At 37.5% G+C, this 18,824-nt stretch overlaps 1 protein-coding gene across 4 annotated transcripts in view; it reads right to left on the reverse strand.

The window, feature by feature from the left end:
- Positions 1-18,824, reverse strand: part of NALCN (sodium leak channel, non-selective) — a 264,733-nt gene that overhangs the window by 47,819 nt on the left and 198,090 nt on the right. For 2 of the 4 annotated variants that reach the window (XM_045588772.1, XM_036457492.2), the window contains 4 exons: positions 14,675-14,748; positions 13,029-13,103; positions 2,551-2,652; positions 2,124-2,193 (listed from right to left, as the gene is read on the reverse strand). In XM_045588772.1, coding sequence (XP_045444728.1) covers positions 2,124-2,193; positions 2,551-2,652; positions 13,029-13,103; positions 14,675-14,748 — 321 coding nt within the window. Of the gene's footprint in view, positions 1-2,123; positions 2,194-2,550; positions 2,653-6,900; positions 6,984-11,470; positions 11,475-13,028; positions 13,104-14,674; positions 14,749-18,824 lie in introns of all 4 variants that reach the window. The other 2 variants (XM_036457498.2, XM_036457494.2) reach the window with 2 other exon arrangements.

An 18,824-nucleotide genomic window follows, 5' to 3' on the forward strand; every position in this document is an offset into this window, starting at 1 on the left:
ACTTTTATTGAGAACCAATTAGGTATCAGGTACTCTTCTGGTGCTGGGAATATGGCAAAATGGCAAAAACAAACAAAAAAAATCTCAATATGACAAGACAGACCCTGGTCTTGTGGGGCTAATGTTCTAATAATCAGGGATAAATATACAAACCAAAATTAGATCAAAACAAGTAAGAATGTTAGAAAAAATTTAGCATTTTGGTAAAAAACAAAGGGGAATAAAGCATGCTAGAAGCGTCCAAGTTTAAATAAACAGGTCGGAGCAGGCCTCAATAAGAAGCTGTTACTTTGAGCAAATACTAGAAGGATGCAGGCCACTGGATTTTTGCAGAAATGAATTCTTCCTGGGGAGTGAATGGGTCTGCATATGGAAAAGCCAGGATGCCAGTGTGGGTGGAAAGCAAGCAGCAGAGTTGGAGATGAGGCCAGAGGGCTGTGTGTTTGGGGAGCAGATCATGAAGCACAATGACTCTGATTTTCACTCTGTGGGAGATATAGAGCCTCCGCTCAGATAACTTGGTAACATCGTATAGACAGTAGTGCCTACCTTGAGTTGTTTTTCTCTTCTAGTATTCTATTAAGTGAAAGAGATGAAACTCTCTATGTAAATTGCTTTTATTATGGAAGACAGATTTCTTATAAGTAGAATTCCCCCTGGTTTTTTGCTATGGAGAAGACAGGAGGTGGGTTTTGTTTTATATCTATGTAGAAAATATTAAAAAAAAGATCTTTGAAGAAGAAATAAGCGTCTGCAATTGAGATATTTCAGACAGAGCCTTTTGTTGTATATATTTAAACATGTATTTCCAAAGCCATGTTCTAATTTGACTTTGGTGTGTACTGTGCATTTCTAATGAAATCCATGAAAGGAAAGTCCTCAGAATAGTGTTGCCTCTCTGAATTTTCACCTAGAAATTTTCCCCATGCTCTATGGTTGATCATAAATTTCAGTATACAGGTCTTGTGTTGGATCTAATCATACTTCCTTCTACAATATGTTGACAATACACTGGATCATATCAGACAGCATTCTGGCTTAAAACATCATGGTGATAACAGATGTTTGCACTAATCAGAACCATGTACCTTCATAATGGCTATAGCAGGTGTCTCATCTGGGGCTCTGAGCCATGTGGAGGGGTATACACTGACCATCCTCTAGCATAGGGGTGTCGAACTCAATCAGAGAAGGGGCCAAAATCTAAAATCCAGCCTAAATCGCGGGCCGAATGGTTTACTGAACAGTCATAAACTGTCATTGTGATGGAAACGCAGCGGAGTGCAGTGATGACAGCGCGGTGCGGGCCACATTGCAAGGCCTGGCGGGACGGATTTGGCCTGCGGGCCTTGTGTTTGACACATGTGCCTAGCAAGTAAGCCCTCAAATCTCCACCTTCCATCCCTTCACACTATTTTATTTTTCTTTATTCAAAGTCAAGCTGTCACAGCACTAAAAAAGAAATAATAATCACCCAGAAATTATTATATATTTGTTTACTTGGTTACCCTCTCTTTCACTAGACTATAAATGCCTGCAAGCAGAGATGATGTCTTGCTTCCCCTCTAGTCCTCATCACTGAGAACAGGATCTGCATACATATAATGAACACTTGATATATAGTTGGGCCAGTGAATAAAAAAATGAATAACCTAGGGTCTAAAAGAAAATAAATTATTGGGAAATGTTATGCAATTTTTGACATAAAAAATTCTTTTCAAAATCAAATTTTATTTCCCAGTTTGTAAAGCTGGGCTTAGGACTAGAGTCTAAATATTTGGAATTTAGTAAATAGTCAAAGTTAATAATGTGAATCGTTCCTATCATGTGCTTTGAATGTCTTTAAATTCGGTCAAATGTAACTGATATGTCATTTTTTTGTGTTGCTATCTTAACAACAGCATATAGTTTGTCGGATGTCTGGAATTTTCTATGGTTAATCATCTCTTTTCTGTCCCTGGCCATTTAATGTTTGCTGAGTCTCCTGATTTTCTCTGGTAGAAAATCTTATGGAGACATGACAATGTGACAGAAAGACTCAGGCACTGGAATCATGTGAGCAGCCATTTAAATACATCTTAAAAGTCAGGTTTCAAAAATCCAAAGCTTTGCTTAGAACTTACATCTTGAGTCAGAGTTTCAAGAGATTTCCCCCTGCTGATCCTCTGGCTGTTGGATCCGTGTCTTAGTGATCTAAAACAACCATAACCTACTGGTCAATATATCTCAAGACCAACTTTGGACTTAAGCAATGATCATTATTAAAAAAATAAAAATAAAACAACATTTCTTTGTATAGCAAAAGCTTTAGTCTATCCACCTATCTTTGATAACATCTGACTGAAATTCGGAATTTGCCTTTGGACATCACCAAGGTAAAGATTTTTGAAAGAACTTTTGACCTTTGGATCTGTTATAAATAATTTCGTTATTGTTACCATCAAGGAGGAGAACCCATACTATCTGCTAACCAGGGCTGGGAAAGCAAACACTTCCTGCAATCACTCCTTTCCTGGGTTTCTCTGCAGCCTGGTCTCCTGCTGTATTTACCTGCGCTCCTGGCGGATGTGATGCTGCACACTGAGAATTGACCTTTCCTTTGCCGGCTGCCCCTCAAATGAGCCACTCAGCATGCGCTGTCGAGTGCAAGCTCTAGGAAAAAAAAAAAAAAAAAAGGAGCCCAAGATAAATGTGTGATCTGTACACTTGGAATGAATAATACATAACTGCTCATTACTCATTATTTTTAAGGAAACACCAATGATAAGGCAAAATAGAGCAAATAATGCACAATCATAAAGGAAAAGGAGCTTTGGGCTTCCTGTCAAGAATACTTTTACGAAGCAGAGCTGTTTTGGCTATGAAGAGGAGCTGGAAAACAAACAGAAAGCTCTCTCCAGTCTCCCCACCCCCACCATGTTTTTCCTCCCCATCACCCAAATAGGAGAGCTTCTATTGGGGTTCTGTTAGTAGTAGGGCCGGCCTGACCAAGATTAATCATGATGTTAGTTTTGAATTTAGACAAGGAGGTTTTCAATAAAGCCCTCGGGGAAGGGTTTGTCCACCCAGGGACGATAGAATATACATTTCAAGATTTTGCAGAACTCTAAGAAAACTGGAAAGCATAAAGTTCGATAGGGGCACACATTAGTATGAAAGAGAAGTAACTAAAGCTGAAATTAATACCAAGAGAAACCTCAGTCTGAAGCTTATAATCAGTCAGTCACCACTTTCTTCACAACCACAAAACTCCCGAGATTTTTGAAGGTATGCTAAGCTTTTCATAATTGGGTGACTCAACACCTGTGGTGTGAATGATTTGGACAACAAAATTTCTTCTCCAGAAAGCCCTATCCAGCTGAAAATGATAGAAATTCTCTTGACTTAGTCATAAAGTAAAGAGAAATTCAGGGCCTAGGAGGGCTGTGTGCCAGAGGCGACACTGTCCCGAGTTAGCGAGTGACCCCTCAGCTCAGTTCCCTAATGGGGAACATGAAGAGAAGGGCTTGATCTCAAAGAAAATTCATGGGCTTACCATACTATGATTTTAGGATATGAAAATCTTATGACACTGTATTTGTTCAACACCTGAACACGTCTACTACTGTCATTGCTTTACATAAACACTTTCATACTTATGTTTCCTAACATGTTACCTAGACTGGCTTTGAACTATATTACTATTTGTCTCAGAGTTATGATCTTTGAGAAAAGATCTGTGTCTGCTTAGATTCTTAAAATAGCAGTTTTTATATCATGTGTATATTTAAGTACTTAAAAATGCCTTTGATACCAATGAAAATAATTATGGTGAATACCTGTGAAAAAGCACACAAACACAAGGAATGCAGGTGTATTACAGAAAATAAAACTCAAAGAATCACTTTTCTTAGATTAATAAGCAGAAGGAAAACATTAAAATCCAAATAAAATTTTATTAAACAACAAGGATTTATGAGAGTGATATACAGATTCACAGTTTTTGCCCACTAGTCAGTCTAAGGCTGTCTGGGCATTCATGTGGAGGAAGAGTTAGCACTGCATGTACTGACTCCAGGGCCTGAAGGATGTCCAGCACCTGGGGCAGCATAACACACCCACACCTGCTGGGTGTCCTCTGTGAATCTTTTCACATCCTCTTCCTCTGACCCCAAACAAGCAGGTCGCAGTGGAGACCCTTGGCTGTGGGAAGACTCTCCGGCCCCACCCCCCACCATGACATTTCTCCTTTCAACTGATTGGCATTGGTGAAATGGCGGCGAGAAAGCAAGTTCCTTTTCCTCTTCAGCTCAAGATCACTCTCCTCTTTCCCAATGGGTCCAGAGAATTCAGAAAATAGTACTAAAGTGGGTTGGAGTTTCAGCCATATACCAGTATGTGAATTGTTGTTCTCCGTATGATTCAGTCATGGGAGAGGTGGGGCTGCTTTTTAGCTCCACCCTGAAACCTGAGCTTAGTCAGGTTGAGATGGCCACCTAAATGAGCATAGTATGTAAAACCATTTGCTTTCATTTCCTTTTCCTACCGCTTTCTTCTTCTACGTTTATAAAGTTTTCTAGTAAAATTTTAAACTAGATAATGAAAAAAGCCCAGTAATTCTGGGCCCATGAAACCATGCAACAGGTGACTTCAGAGTTCTATTGGAGCCAAGCATAAATGTTGGTGGTTTTCTTTCCTCACTGAGAGAATCCTGCCAGGGTCTTCCTGTTCTCTGAGCAGAGGCTGTATTCCCACCTCCTCATTTCCCAGGCTCCAAACGTACCCGTTCCCATGAAATCTGAGCAAAATGAAGACAGGCAGATAGGGCCAAATTGGCTTGGTGTTAAGAGGTCATCTTTGGTGCTTAAGGCTCGACATGGTCCCCTGTGCCGATCTCACACATCCCAGCACTCCACCTCCGAGTCTGGTGCCAAAGCTAAGGTAAACAGTCTTCCTCTCCCTTTAGTGGTGCTCTTGTCCAGTCTCTTCTTGGCTCCCTCTTTCCTCTGAGTATCTTCAATGCTTTCGAACAAGAAAACTCAGTAGGTGCTCAATAAATATTTGTTAAATGAATGAACTTTGAAATTCTGTGAAGATCAACTATTTTAATTTCTTTTTTGATCACTTCATGCTTATCAAGCATGGAAACAATCACAAACAAAACAGCATGTGTTTGAAATAGGCTTTTTAAAGGGAATGTTAAATCATTTTAATTTTATCTCAAGTTGGAATATTCTGCCATCAAAAAACGAGCTGCACACCTACGATAGATGAGACCCTTAGACTGTAATAAAAGAAAATCAGATATTGCTTCCAGCAAGTAGACAATTTGTAAACCTTTATCTACATTCTACGTGGAAGCTGTTAAAGGGAGACCCTGTAAGCTGAAATGAGGCTGAGCTGCACTCATTTCAATATTGTAAAAGGGAGATCTGATCTGGTTTCTATGTATCTTGTCGTATAGCAATCTACCACCACGCCAAAGTACTGAATAACAAAGGAATTTGAGATTTTTAATATTTTACCAATAAGAAATTTGAGGCTTTTAATATGTTACCAATATTTTAATAAAAGACCTACTCAGCAAAAGTACTATAAAATTCAATTAAGTTACATTTTGCCACTTAAAAATTTCTATTTAAATTTAGATGCCTTTTAATCTCACATAAAGATTTTAAAAATATGTTTTCAGGAAGAAAGTGTTCCTTTATTTGCTGCCTAGAGTAAAAAGCAAAGGTAATGGCACAGAAAAGAACACACTGATCTTCAGGGATGCTCTCACTTTTCTTAGGGGAAAGATCAATGTAGTCTTGGAATTAAGGTCTTCAGCATCTTCTGTCTCTTCATCATGGCAAGTACTTAGAAGGGCCAATTCCTAGAAATTCCATCTAGTGGCTTAAAATTAAAAAAAAAACAAAAACACAAAAAACAAAAAAGGTCTGCCTGGTTGGCTTCTGGAGCTGGGAGGGACAAGGTTTCAAGTGTCTGGTGAAAAATAATGAAGTCTTTTGTCTTGTCTGAGTGAGGAAATTCTCCATTATGCAGGCATATGTAATCCCTTTATCCCTGCTCCCTGGAGGAGAATTACAGTGAGGCATTTTCCTTTTCCCAGTTGGGGTTAATGTTATGCCCTCTCTACCTTTGAAAGTAAAACAAGACTAGGACCCCTGATGATGATTCAAATGTGGGAATATTCTTCAGCAAACACACATTCCCAGTTGCAAAAATATTACCCCTGGTTTCTTGCCAAACCTTTGAAAAAAAATGAAAGATGGATTCTTTTTTCTTCTTCTTTGCATTGCCTTTGTGCTGTGGAATTTCAATTGCCCCTTACATGACAGCCATATATATATAATCTTTTATGGAGGCTGGGGGAAGAGAACCCCATCGTAAGAAATTGTCTTTATTTTTCTTGAAATTTCTCCATCTAAAATATTTTTAAATTGGCCCAAAGATTATGGTTATATGAGAGATCTTTGGAGTTTTATTAGCCCTTAAACACCACTAGTTGTTTATGGAAACAGTAGCAGGGGGTCCTCGGTTTCTTTCTTCGCTTTCTCCATGTCTTCTTTCTTAATGTTCCAGAACAAAGGTGTTGGCAAAGCCTGTATATTCTGTAATGAAAAAGAGAGATCTGTGAGTCTTCAGATTATCTTCATCCATTAGAGAAAAGTTAAATAACATGATAATTAAATATAATTACCATCTTAAAAAAAAGTGCAATGTAACTTTGCAAAGTATTACATTTGAGGAATTTTACTCAAATCTTGAGCTCCACAAGGTAGCACATGGTAAAATATTATCTGATATAGTGTAATCACATCAACAGACTACAGGAAAATAATCTTTCGGGGGTAATTATGTGAAACTATGGATGAACTGTGTAAGAAAATAGATAGTATTTCCTGGAATGGCTCTTACCTGATTCCAGTGAAGTGACAAGGTGATTGTCCTAAGTAGAGACAACGGCAGATACGAATGGGTGCGCTCCTCTGTAATGGGCTCTTGATGAGATGAGGGAAAAGCTGCATTCTTATTGTAGTTAAAACCCCACTCTTTTGTGAATCAGCCCAGTCCTGCGTAAATGACTATGGCTCCTGAATAGCAACAGCCAATTAGTTCTTTCCAACCTTGCATTATTAATACAAATGTTTTCATATACAGACATGCAAATCCATGTCTGGGGCAACCAAAATCCCATTGTGGATTGAAAAATAAAAAGGAGCTTTTAATATCTTATCATCTGTAGGTACATTAAAAAAAACACAAAAACAAAACAAAACAAAAAAACAAACAAACAAAAAAAACTAACTTGTAGAAATACCATGCCTTTAGTGCATCTATTAAAATTCAGCAAGTAAAATGTCTGAAACCCTACACCATTCATTGGAGTTCAATATTTGTAACCCAACCACTGACTCAGAAAACTGTAAATTACAACAGTTTTATTGTGATAAAAGTAAAAATTTGTTAATGTTGCATAAACCATACGAACCCATTTTCCCACAGATATGTATTTTTCTATATTACTTATTACTTTACCCTCCAATGACAAAGTAGTAAAAGGAACACCTTGTTAAAATATCTTCCCACATTTGTTAGGATAAAAGTTAACAGCAGGTCTCCCAAGCCAGAGCAATATTCCAGTCACTTTGGAGCTTATCTTAAAATAATCTACAAAGCAGATACTAGCTCAGAAAAGCAACCCATTTTGATTACTACAAATCAGGTACTATCTAAAAAAAAAATCTCAGAATATATTATTTAATTATATATGGTAATAGATGTTAACTAGACTTATTGTGGTGGTCACTTTATAATATATAAATATCAAATCATCATTTTGTTCACTTGAAACTAATATAATGTTATGTCAATTATTTTTCTCAATAAATTTTTGGAAAACCTGAATGGAAGTTTGGTTAAAAAGGCAAAATATGTATAATTTTTTCCTTCAATTAAGTTATAAATTGTAGTTGTCTATAAAAATCATTCTCTTAAAATGATAAGAGAGACCTAGCTGGTTTGGTTCAGTGGATAGAGTGTTGGCCTGAGGACTGAAGGGTCCCAGGTCCCAATCTTGTCAAGGACAGGTAGGTGCCTGGGATTTGGGCGATTCCCAGTAGGGGGCATGAAAGAGGCAGTTGATCAATGATTCTCATCATTGACGTTTCTATCGCTCTTTCCCTCTTCCCTCTTCCTTCTTCTCTGATATCAATAAAAATCTATTTATAGCCTTAGCTGGTTTGGCTCAGTGGATAGAGTGTCAGTCTGCAGACTGAAGGGTCCCAGATTTGATTCTGATCAGGGACACATGCCTGGGTTGTGGGTTTGATCTCCAGTGGGGGACATGCAGGAGGCAGGCAATCAGTGATTCTCTTTTATCATTGATGTTTCCATCTCTCTTTTCCTCTCCCTTTCTCTCTGAAATCAATAAAGATATATTTAAAAATACATGTTTATAAAAAATGATGAGAAAAACTAACCCTACATATGCCATTAACTATAATTTATTTTTTATAACAAGTGGCCATCAACTAAAGGCTATTCTTCATAATTTAAAAATTATTAATACAAGTACAGGGCCAGGGAAATTTTGTCATAGATCCAAATATCAGAATACAAATATCATATTAAACCGAGCATTCAAAAAGATTATGAATCCATGGCCGGTGTTGCTCAGTGGATTGATAATTGTCTGGTGCATCTAAAGTTCGCTGTTTTGATTCCCAGTCAGGGCACATACCCAGGTTGCATGCTCCATTCCTGGTTGGGTGCACAAAGAGGCAGCCAATGGATGTTTCTTTCTCACATTGATGTTTCTCTCTTTCTCTCTCTCTCAACTATTTCCTTACTCTCTCTCTAAATCAATAAAAACATATTTTTTAAAGGTTATGAATATATTATCCTAATTAATGAATTTTGATGGCGCCCCACAAAAGAAGGGAACTTTTTAAAAGAATACAAAATGTTTATTTTATTTTGACATTTCTCTATGCATTCAGCCTAGTAGGAATGATAATAGATTTTTTAAAAATCAATTTCAAGGTTTTGAATTACAGCAAACTGAGTAGCAAAAGTAATGTGTTTTAAAGCACACTGCTATTTGTTTTGATTTCATCCACTGCCTTTTGAAGGAAGCTTTCTTTAGTGGAGCTGAATGGTATAGTCAAAGTCAAAGCAACAGTGAATTTTTTTAAAGCTTTTATTAAGTTTATTGGGGTAACATTGGTTAAAAATTTATTTAGTTTTCAGGTGTACAATTCTATTATATGTGATATTGTGTGTTCATCACAATCAGTCAAGTCTCCTTCCATAATCATTTAACCCCCCTTTACCTTCTTCTATCTTTCCTCACCCCCTTTCCCTCTCATAATCACCATAGCATTGTCTGTGTCTATGAGTTTTTCCTTTGCTTAATCCCTTCACCTTTCCCCCTCGCCCTCCAATCCTCCCTTCTAACAGCTGTCAGCCTCTTCTCAGTATCTAGGAATCTGTTTCTATTTCGCTTGTTAGTTTATTTTGTTCATAAGATTCCACATATAAGCGAAATCATAACAACAGTGAATTTAATAACCTTGGATTTTATGTATTAGGTGGTGGGACATTTTGTCTCCCGCAATACTCTCCAGGTTACACCTTGAAAAAAATCAATACAGATGCCCATTTGTGCCAAGTGAGTCACTGCATTTAAGCATGCAACTGTACTCTAGAGTTTTGTAAAAATGGCCCACCTTTGTTTCTTGTTAAAGAGTTCTCAAATAGGTCCAGAAATTCATTTCTATTTCTCCAGGCATTAATTAATTAAAAAAATACATAGAAGAATACAAATTAAAGATGATTACATGTAGAAAAGGTGACTTCACCAATTCCCAGGAACATCCTGGCACCCAGGTCACTGTGAGGTAAGGCCTGGGCCGGGAGCAGGAGCCAATGCCCTGCGATTGATCACAGGGAGCTGGGGCTCCGCTCCTGCTCTAGAGGCTTTCTGCCTGGGCAGGGATGGAACCGGCTGTCGGAGAGAGCTGGAGAGCCCCCGCTGAGGTCTAAAGCTTTGGCCAGTGGCTTTCGGCCTGGGCAAGGCCCAGCCCGCGATTGGTGTGAACTATAGAGGAAACACCTTTTCTGACTGCACATTGGCTAAGCTTCCTATATGCCACTGGTAATATTCTTAGTAACTTGGGTAATAAGAATCCAAAAAGTGATCTAAGGTTGTTCCACCACACTCCTGGAGAAAAAAAAATGAAGGTCTGCTGCTGGAGGGCTAAGAAATGTCATATCCTGCCCTAGCCGGTTTGACTCAGTGGATAATGCCTCCGCCTGCAGACCGCAGGGTCTGGGTTGATTCTGATCAAGGGCATGCACTTAGGTTGCAGGCTCCTCCCTGGCTGGGGCCCAGATCAGGGCTCATGCAGGAGGCAACCAATCAAAGTGTTCCTCTCACTTTGATGTTTCTCTCTGTCTTTCCCTTTGTCTTCACATTCTCTAAAAGTAAATGGAAACATATTCTCAGATGAAGATGAAAGAAAGAAAGAAAGAAAGAAAGAAAGAAAGAAAGAAAGAAAGAAAGAAAGAAAGAAAGAAAGAAATGCATATCTTATAAAAGACATCTTGAAAATGCCTAAATAAAGTTGTCATTTTTTCTTGGTGAAGGGACTGGAGCCGGTGTTGATAAAAACACCTTGGTGGCTGCAGTGACTGGCAGTGGAGTTGGTCATGGGACTGGTGCCTTCTCCTGATCAGCCCGGTTGCCTCCCACAAAGGGAGGCCAGACTGCGTCTTAGGGGGTGGGCCTAAGCCATCAGTAGGAAATCCCCTGAGGGCTCCCTGTATTGAGAGGAGGCAGGTTTGGCTGAGGGACCCCCCATCCCCAGTGAACAAGTTTGTGTATTGGGCCCCTAGTCCTTACTAATAAAAACCTGAGTAGTCTTCACACCGTGATGCTCTCACGCTGTCACAAGATGGCTGCACGCACAGTGGGTGCGTGTAGGTGGGTGGGCTGGGCTTGACTCTGTGCGCAGCATGCAGCCTGCCTGGGATTCTAGCCTCTGCGAGGTGAGACCTGTCTGGGAGTCCTCCAGCTCTGTGCAGTGAGGCCTGCCTGGGGGTTTCAGGGGTCCCGCCTCTGCTGTGTGGAGCCGGGACACCTGGCTCTGGCCTACCTCTTTGAGGCGATCAATCACGGGGCTCCCACACTGTAACAGAGCACAGGCCGGGCTGCCCGCGCCCCTGAGTGTACAAATTTCATTGACATATAACATTATATTAGTTTAGGTATACAACATAATTATTTGATATTTGTATATATAGTGAAATGATCTAAACGCTTATCAAGAATTTTCTGCCCAATCTCAATCAGATATCTTTGCCTAAAGGCACTTAAATTCAAACTCAAAACCTTAAAAATATCCACCCTAACGATCCCTTCTGAGAGATTAGTAAGCATGCTGATGTGTTGGTTTCCTTGACTGAAATAACTATTACATTTCACTTTGCTTGATCAACATTTTGCTCAGACACAATTTTGGGCAGTATACATGGCAAAGGCAGATGAGAAAACTGAGGATCAGGTAAGTGAGTTGCTCAAGATTACACAGTAGCAGAAGCAGACAACAGTCCAGGTCTTCTAACTCCAAGTCCAATATTCTGTGTTACCCAAGATTGGAGTGGTGGTGGGGAGTGGTGGGTGCTGTTCTAAGAGCATCACCTCCAATCTTTAAGTTCCTAGAAGTCTTGCCCTAGCTGGTGTGTCTCAGTGAATAGAGCGCTGGCCTGTGGACTGAAGGGTCTTGGGTTCGATTCCAGTCAAGGGCACATGCCTGGAAGCTCAATCCCAGTAGGAGGTGTGCAGGAGGCAGCTAATCAATGATTCTCTCTCATCATTGATGTTTCTATCTCTCTATTCCTCTTTCTTCCTTTCTGAAATAAATAAAAACATATTTAAAAATAAATAAATTTCTAGAGCCTAGGAGAGGAGAGGCTCTGGAGAGAGTGTGAAGACACTGAAAGAGTGTTGGAAACTTTTCTATCTTCCCCATCTTCTGAAGGGTTTTTTCAATCGTTTGCCCTAGATAACTATAAATGTTTTTTCTTTTCTTTATTTTTAATTTCTCTCTTTTTTTTTCTTTTTAGTTGTTGTTTCATAAATAAATAAATAAATAAATAAATAAATAAATAAATAAACAGCATAGAAAAATGTCCATGAACTCACAGACATGGGCCAATCTATTCTTGGCCTTCTATTTTATAGGTTGTTTACATTATAATGTAGGCATGATATTATTATTATGAATTCTTCTATCATTAGTAAAAAAAAAAAATACAACCAAAGAAACTATCCATTTGACATTTTGCACTTGTCCTTAATTATTGCACAGACTAGTGTAGCAGAGGTGAGGAAAACGTTTTATAGTAGAAAAGAGCTAAAAGATTATTCTAAAGATTGAATATGCATTCTTACAATAAATCTTAATTTTTTTCCCTAATTGTGGCCTCTTCTGTTGTGAGATTAACTGCATGGCAGAGTTTAAGTAGCCTTGAGTAGCTCCTTCTCATCTTGTAGTATTCTACATTGTTGCCTCTGGGTGCCCCTCAAACTATTGCACAAATCTGAGGGTGCCCCTAATCCTTGATAGTCTTAACTATTTTGCTTAAGTACCCCATAAATTTTCTCTTTTTAAAACCACTTAGGTACATTTACAAATCAGCAATTAAATTTTCCTTTCCTTGGAGAATCTCATCCATCCAATCCATTCAATTTTATGGCATTGGGCACCTATGAAGTCCTTTTCATTGCCAAACCAATCAGCTAAATCTCTCAGAAAAAAAAAAAAAAATTGACTTTATTTTTCAATTCAAATAACAGCCCATTGTGACAACCAAGTTATTTCTAAGGCTTTTTAAGTATATAAATTCTTGGAAGGAGGTTTTTCCAGAAATTTGTCACCTGTACAATAAGGTGCTTCCTGAGAGCCATGTGGGAATAGTCCCTGCATTTGGCAACCCAAAGGACTTTACATTCCAGATCAATACACTACACAAAGTTTCACCTTTTTTTTAGATGGATGAGTGAGAGTTTCATCTTTCCATTGTAAACTGGGAGAGAGGTGAATGAGGAAAGGGATCTGGAAAAGAAAAAGTGTGAGATCAAATTTAAGAATGAGTTCAGAGGAAAGTGGGGCTCTGGAAGACACTGCTTCCTTCCAAGTGTCCCTGTCTACCCATACTCCGAAAGTCTCTGGGAACCCCTAGGGAAAATTCACATCAGTTGAAAGGCAGTTTTTCTGGACAGGTGAATAAGGTTGTTTTGGTTCCTACTTTTGCAGGTAGATTCTAAATCCAGAGTATCACAATCTCCTTGTAGGCCATTTCTGGTTGAGGCAGAATCATCTTCCTCAGGAGCACACTGACACTCCTGCAGGGCTGGTCCAGCACATGATCTGCTTTGTGTGAGTGGGGGAGAGTCTTCAAGATCCTAGAGATTGGCCTGGCCATGAACTTGTCTAGTTACAGCTTGATAAAAACCCTGTAGTACCACATGATGTTCAAGGCTGGCCTCATGGTGTTATTGATGGTAATGCCAGAATTGAGCCAGTTGGAAGCAAATGGAAGTTGGGACACAGGTTGTTATAAATTTACTTAGAAGCTTTCCTTTTCCTATTTCAATAAGACCTTTTAAATTCATCTCATCGTATTCTATGATGATACTATAGAAGCCCCAGAGATATTTATTCTCATTTCATAAAAGGTACTCCAATACATATTCAACCCTGTGCATGAATCACCAGCTAACATAAAGAATAAATATATTGAATATTTAGAACTGATTTTGGCATACAAATTTCAGGTACTATTAAAAAGTTGGAATAGTTTCTCAAATCACATATTCACTTTATTTTTAAATTACAGTTATACAAGTTACAGTGATCTATATTCTGGTGAAAATGCTTTAATGATTGTTCCTATTAATGAGGTTAGAGTAGAAGGAATTCTAATTTCTTTACCTTCAAACAAGCTTAAAGAGGGCTTTCTGATATACATTTACCCATTTACCTTCTCAGTCATTCTACCCTCAACTCCCAATATTTAACTGTGTTGTTATGTACCAATAACTCACAAGTGCTTATGAATTTTTATAATGATCATATTACTTTATATTATAACATAGTCTTATAAAATACTCTCAAGTGGGTGGCTTAATTTTACTTTCTAATATTTCACTTCAAGGAAGATTTTAGATTTCAGCATTTAATTCTATGTCTTATAAGCATTCTAAAATGAATATACTTTTAATTCTTATAGATTTTAAATCAATTGATTCTTTAAAAAATCAATAAATCACAGTTACTTTTAAAAAGCTTACCCTTTTACTATTTTCCCCTTAGATTATGATTAGTACTTTGGTTATCAAAAAAGACCTCACTTGTAGGAATAAAAGTATTTTCATCTTTTTGTAAAAGTTTATAATTATAATTTGTGGTTAAGTACATGAAAATAAAATAAATGGCCAATTGAGCTAGTAAAATATTACTGTTTCAGGAAAAATGTTAGTGAGGTATTTGACATTGTTTATAAGTAAATAGTTAACTAAACCTACTTTCTAGCAGAAAGCATATATTGATACTCGGAAAAGTAGTTCATTAGAAAAGCTCTTTTTTGCTTAATACAATCCCACTGTGTTTAAACACATTGTTACCTTAAGATCTTAGTGACTGCGGTCTCCTTTTCTAGAAGATTCCTTGCCCTGATGCTGAAAACAGACTTGCGAAGCTGTAAAATTATGAGCATGATAATTCATTACATATATTAAATAGGTAACACTATTAAAACATGAAACATTAAGTTTTTCAAAAGCATCATCATCCCTGGCCCAGTAGGTCAGTGGGTTAGAGCATTATCCAATACACCAAGGTTGCAGGTTCCATCTCCGGTCAGGCCACGTAGAAGAATTAACCAATGAATGCATCAATAAGTGAAAAAACAATAGATCAGTGTTCTCTCTCTCTCTCTCTCTCTCTCTCTCTCTCTCTCTCTCTCTCTCTCTCTCTCCTTTTCTCTGTCTCTTTAAAAAGGAAAATCAATAAAGAGCATCATCATACAATTGATTCTATCATTTAGTTTTATTTTCTACTTTTACTTTTTTTAGGCAGAACTGCAAACAAGCTTGTCCAGTTATGGGAAAGATGCATTGGCGGGAAAGATGCATTGGCTATGCTCACTAGTAATAATGTCACTTTGATAGGCTATTCAGTTTCCAAAGAAGTTAACACTGAAATCAATATGGGACTCCTTGTTGCCATTGTTCAATAAAACGTTCTCTCTTCAATATTGCATCTTTGTCAGGTTTTTGGCCTGATGCTCAATACTAATCTGAATGATAATGATGGGGAGAAATAAGAATAGTTTCTGAGGTATCTTCCAAGATATTGATAATGAAATTATTCCAGGGAAAAGGACCAAAACGAAAAATACTAGAGGCTGACTAAAAACTAGAAGATGCATTCCCTGAGCTCGGCCTGATAGCTGCAGAAGTCAGATGGTGACAGGTATATAGGGAGCCAGGCAGAGAAAAGGACAAAGCAACACACCATCCTGAGAGAGACTCACCATAGTCACTAGAAAGTGTAACTCCAGTAGTCAGACCAAAGATAATACTTGGATAATGAGCTGGTCATTTTGTTTAGATTAGATTTCCTGGGCACTTATGAGATAAACTATTGGAGATATAGGGTACTAGGAATCAGAGTTTTTGCTTACTATAGTAAAATTAAAAAACAAAACAAACAAAAAATCGCTAGTTACAGAGGCAAGGCTATCACATATGAGATAATCAGTAAAAAGCAGGATGTAGTAGACAGCAAAGTGTGAGGCAATAAGCACGGTAGAAAAGATGAGAGGGGTTGTAGGACTTTTGGTGGGGAGGAACTAGATGTGCTTAAAATAGTAAGCAAAAACTAATTTCCACTTGGAGAAGTGGAAATTATGGTGGGTCTTAAAGGATAGTTAAGATTTCTATAGGCCAAAGAAGCTGTGAGTAAGGAACTGAAGTTGAAAATGCATTCATTGGGCAAATTAATTCGGTGCACACTGTAAATGCTGAGCTAGGTGAGTCTTTAAGCAAGGCAAGTGGAAGAAACACTGCAAGACATACTGTGCTTCAAACAAAGTTGAGGGAAGGAAAGGAAAAGCAGGAGACAGAACAATTCTGGATTCAGTAAAAATAGACCATCTAGTTTCTTTGAAACAAGAGTTAGGTAATTTGAGATGCAAAGTCACAGAGCTCCAATTTGCAAACACATCTGTAAACAAATATTGTACTGTCAACCAATATGTCCATATGACTATAGCTAGGGGAGAACTGGTGCTCATAAATTGGTCTTTTCAGGCACAACTGACAACCTAGATAACATTATAACTAACAATACAATTTTCATATTTCACAGAAAATCTCTAATAAAGGGAAAGATCATTGAACATATAGGCAAAATTTCTTACACGTGGAAAGATGGCACTCATTTCATTCAATAATGAAAACTGAATTGGCTTGGTAGCATAATCAGGAGAATAAATTCATATAGACAAGGAGATAAAAGTAGATATCAGATTTTTTTAAGAAATTACATACTCAGGGTAGCACACAGAAGGCTGTTTACCATGATATATAATGAAACTTTTTAAAATATTTTCTCTTCTCCTAAAGATGTGACTTCTGGCATTGATTTAACTTCCTTGCGTAGACAACACATCTAAGGAATGCTGTTTGGAGACATTTTGGAAACAGAACACACAGCTGAATAGTCCCATCATGGTGGCACTTCTGCTCTTTCCATACCTAAGTGCACATAGTCATAAGAAAGGCCTAGGCCACAGGGACCCTGGGACAGCAAGTTTTAGAAGTCTTAGAGTCCGCTTACTCTTATTTCATCTCCACAAGACAATGACATGCCTTTGTTATCTTTCCCTAGTGTAAGGCGATGGTCTGAATTCAATCACCTATCTACTGCCCTGCAATTGAGCAGCTGATACTTAAAACAGTGTTCTTTATGTTTAGAAAAACCTTTGCAGAAACTGGGAATAATATTTATTACATTGTTTCTAAAATTATTTCTGTATTGAATATCCCTTGTCCTAAACTTGAACGGATTAAAACAAAATATTCTCTAGCTGAAACTGGTTTGGTTCAGTGGTAGAGCGTCGGTCTGCAGACTGAAAGGTCCCAGGTTCGATTCCGGTCAAGAGCATGTACATTGGTTGCAGGCACATCCCTGGTAGGGGGTGTGCAAGAAGCAGCTGGTCGATGTTTCTCTCTCATCGACGTTTCTAGCTCTCTATCTCTCTCCCTTCCTCTCTAAAACCAATAAAAATATATTAAAACAAAATATACTCTAAATCTGTACCAGGGAGTATTTGAGAACTGGTTTTATCACAAACAGCAGAAGCAGTGAAAAAAATATTGTAGTAGGAGATACAGATTTAGCTTTGGGATGTTCTTGAAAGGAGATACCTATTTCTACATCTATATTTCTCTATCCATCTACTATCATCTATATATCTCCATTTGATAGCCTAGATACATATTTAAATATTTTATTTTTTCTGTTTTGTAGTAAATAAAAAGGCCTATATTGATTATCTGGTTATTCCTTCAGTTTTTCTTGTTTCTGTAGTATAGCTTTGCACATATCTTTTAGTAAAGGACATTTTCTAATTTTGTCACAAGTACTTAGAGCTACACTGCTCTGCAGTGCCCTCTCCTGGTTCTAAAAGACACTAACAGGCACCTGAAATGATCAAAAACACTTAAGGAATACAGAAATGTATTTCATAATAGTAATTCTAAACCTGAAATTGTAAATTTACAGCTCGGAAAGGTGTCAGCAGTTGTTCATTCTGTTTATAAGCATATCAAGGATGTAGGACTCAAAAGGAAGGGTATGGGTGACATTTTTACATAGAATTTGCATAGAAAAAAAAGATTAGTTGAAAAAACTCTTTTTTGGTGGTTTTATTCTGTTTGTAAACCGAATACATTCAATTCCACAAGATAATCATTCTTTGCTAAGTTAATTATAAAATATAAATTAAATTTAAATGTCCAAACATTCAGAGATAACCTTTTTTGTCTTAAAATTTTAATTTAAAAGATGTTTCCAGAAGAGCCTGGGAGTTCAAATCAATTTGCATAGAGTTAGTGGTTAAATAATTAGGAGCTGAAGGAAACAGCAATGAATAGATCTAGCTGTTTTGTTTGCAATGTCTTTTACATATTTAAATCCAGATTCTCAATTTTCTCAGTTTACAGTTGAAGATCCTGAGCCATTTAACCTGTAGTTTTTGGAAGTCTGAATTTTGCTAGGTGCACATTCATGGTATAGATCACATATTCATCTGTCTTCTGTATTTCCTTTAGGTTGACAGCTGAATACAGAGTTTCATCAGACTCAGATGTGATCCCTTTGGCAAGGCCATAGGTGAAGTCATAGTACTTCATAGGCAGACACATAATGTCTGGTTGTCTCTCTATTTGTGATGTTAATAGTACTGATGCTCATTGCTTAGATCATTGATTCGTGCAGTTTGTAAAAACATTCCTCTTACATTTATTAGTTAAAATACTTTTATAACAAAGTATTTCTCTTCATGTATTGTTTGGTTGGTCATTAGTATAATTCATATGGAAAAGGCAAGATAAATGTGTTTTGTTTTGTTTTTTTACCTTTACTTAATATTATGTAATTAATTGGTTTTCTATCAGCCTCTTAAGATGACCAATTATAATTATAAAATGTCATTATGAACTCAAAGATTTAAACATACTTCATTGGTTTCAATCCATTACAATCAGA

This window comes from Pipistrellus kuhlii, unplaced genomic scaffold (genome assembly GCF_014108245.1).
Source record: "Pipistrellus kuhlii isolate mPipKuh1 unplaced genomic scaffold, mPipKuh1.p scaffold_m20_p_3, whole genome shotgun sequence".
Taxonomy (NCBI): domain Eukaryota; kingdom Metazoa; phylum Chordata; class Mammalia; order Chiroptera; family Vespertilionidae; genus Pipistrellus; species Pipistrellus kuhlii.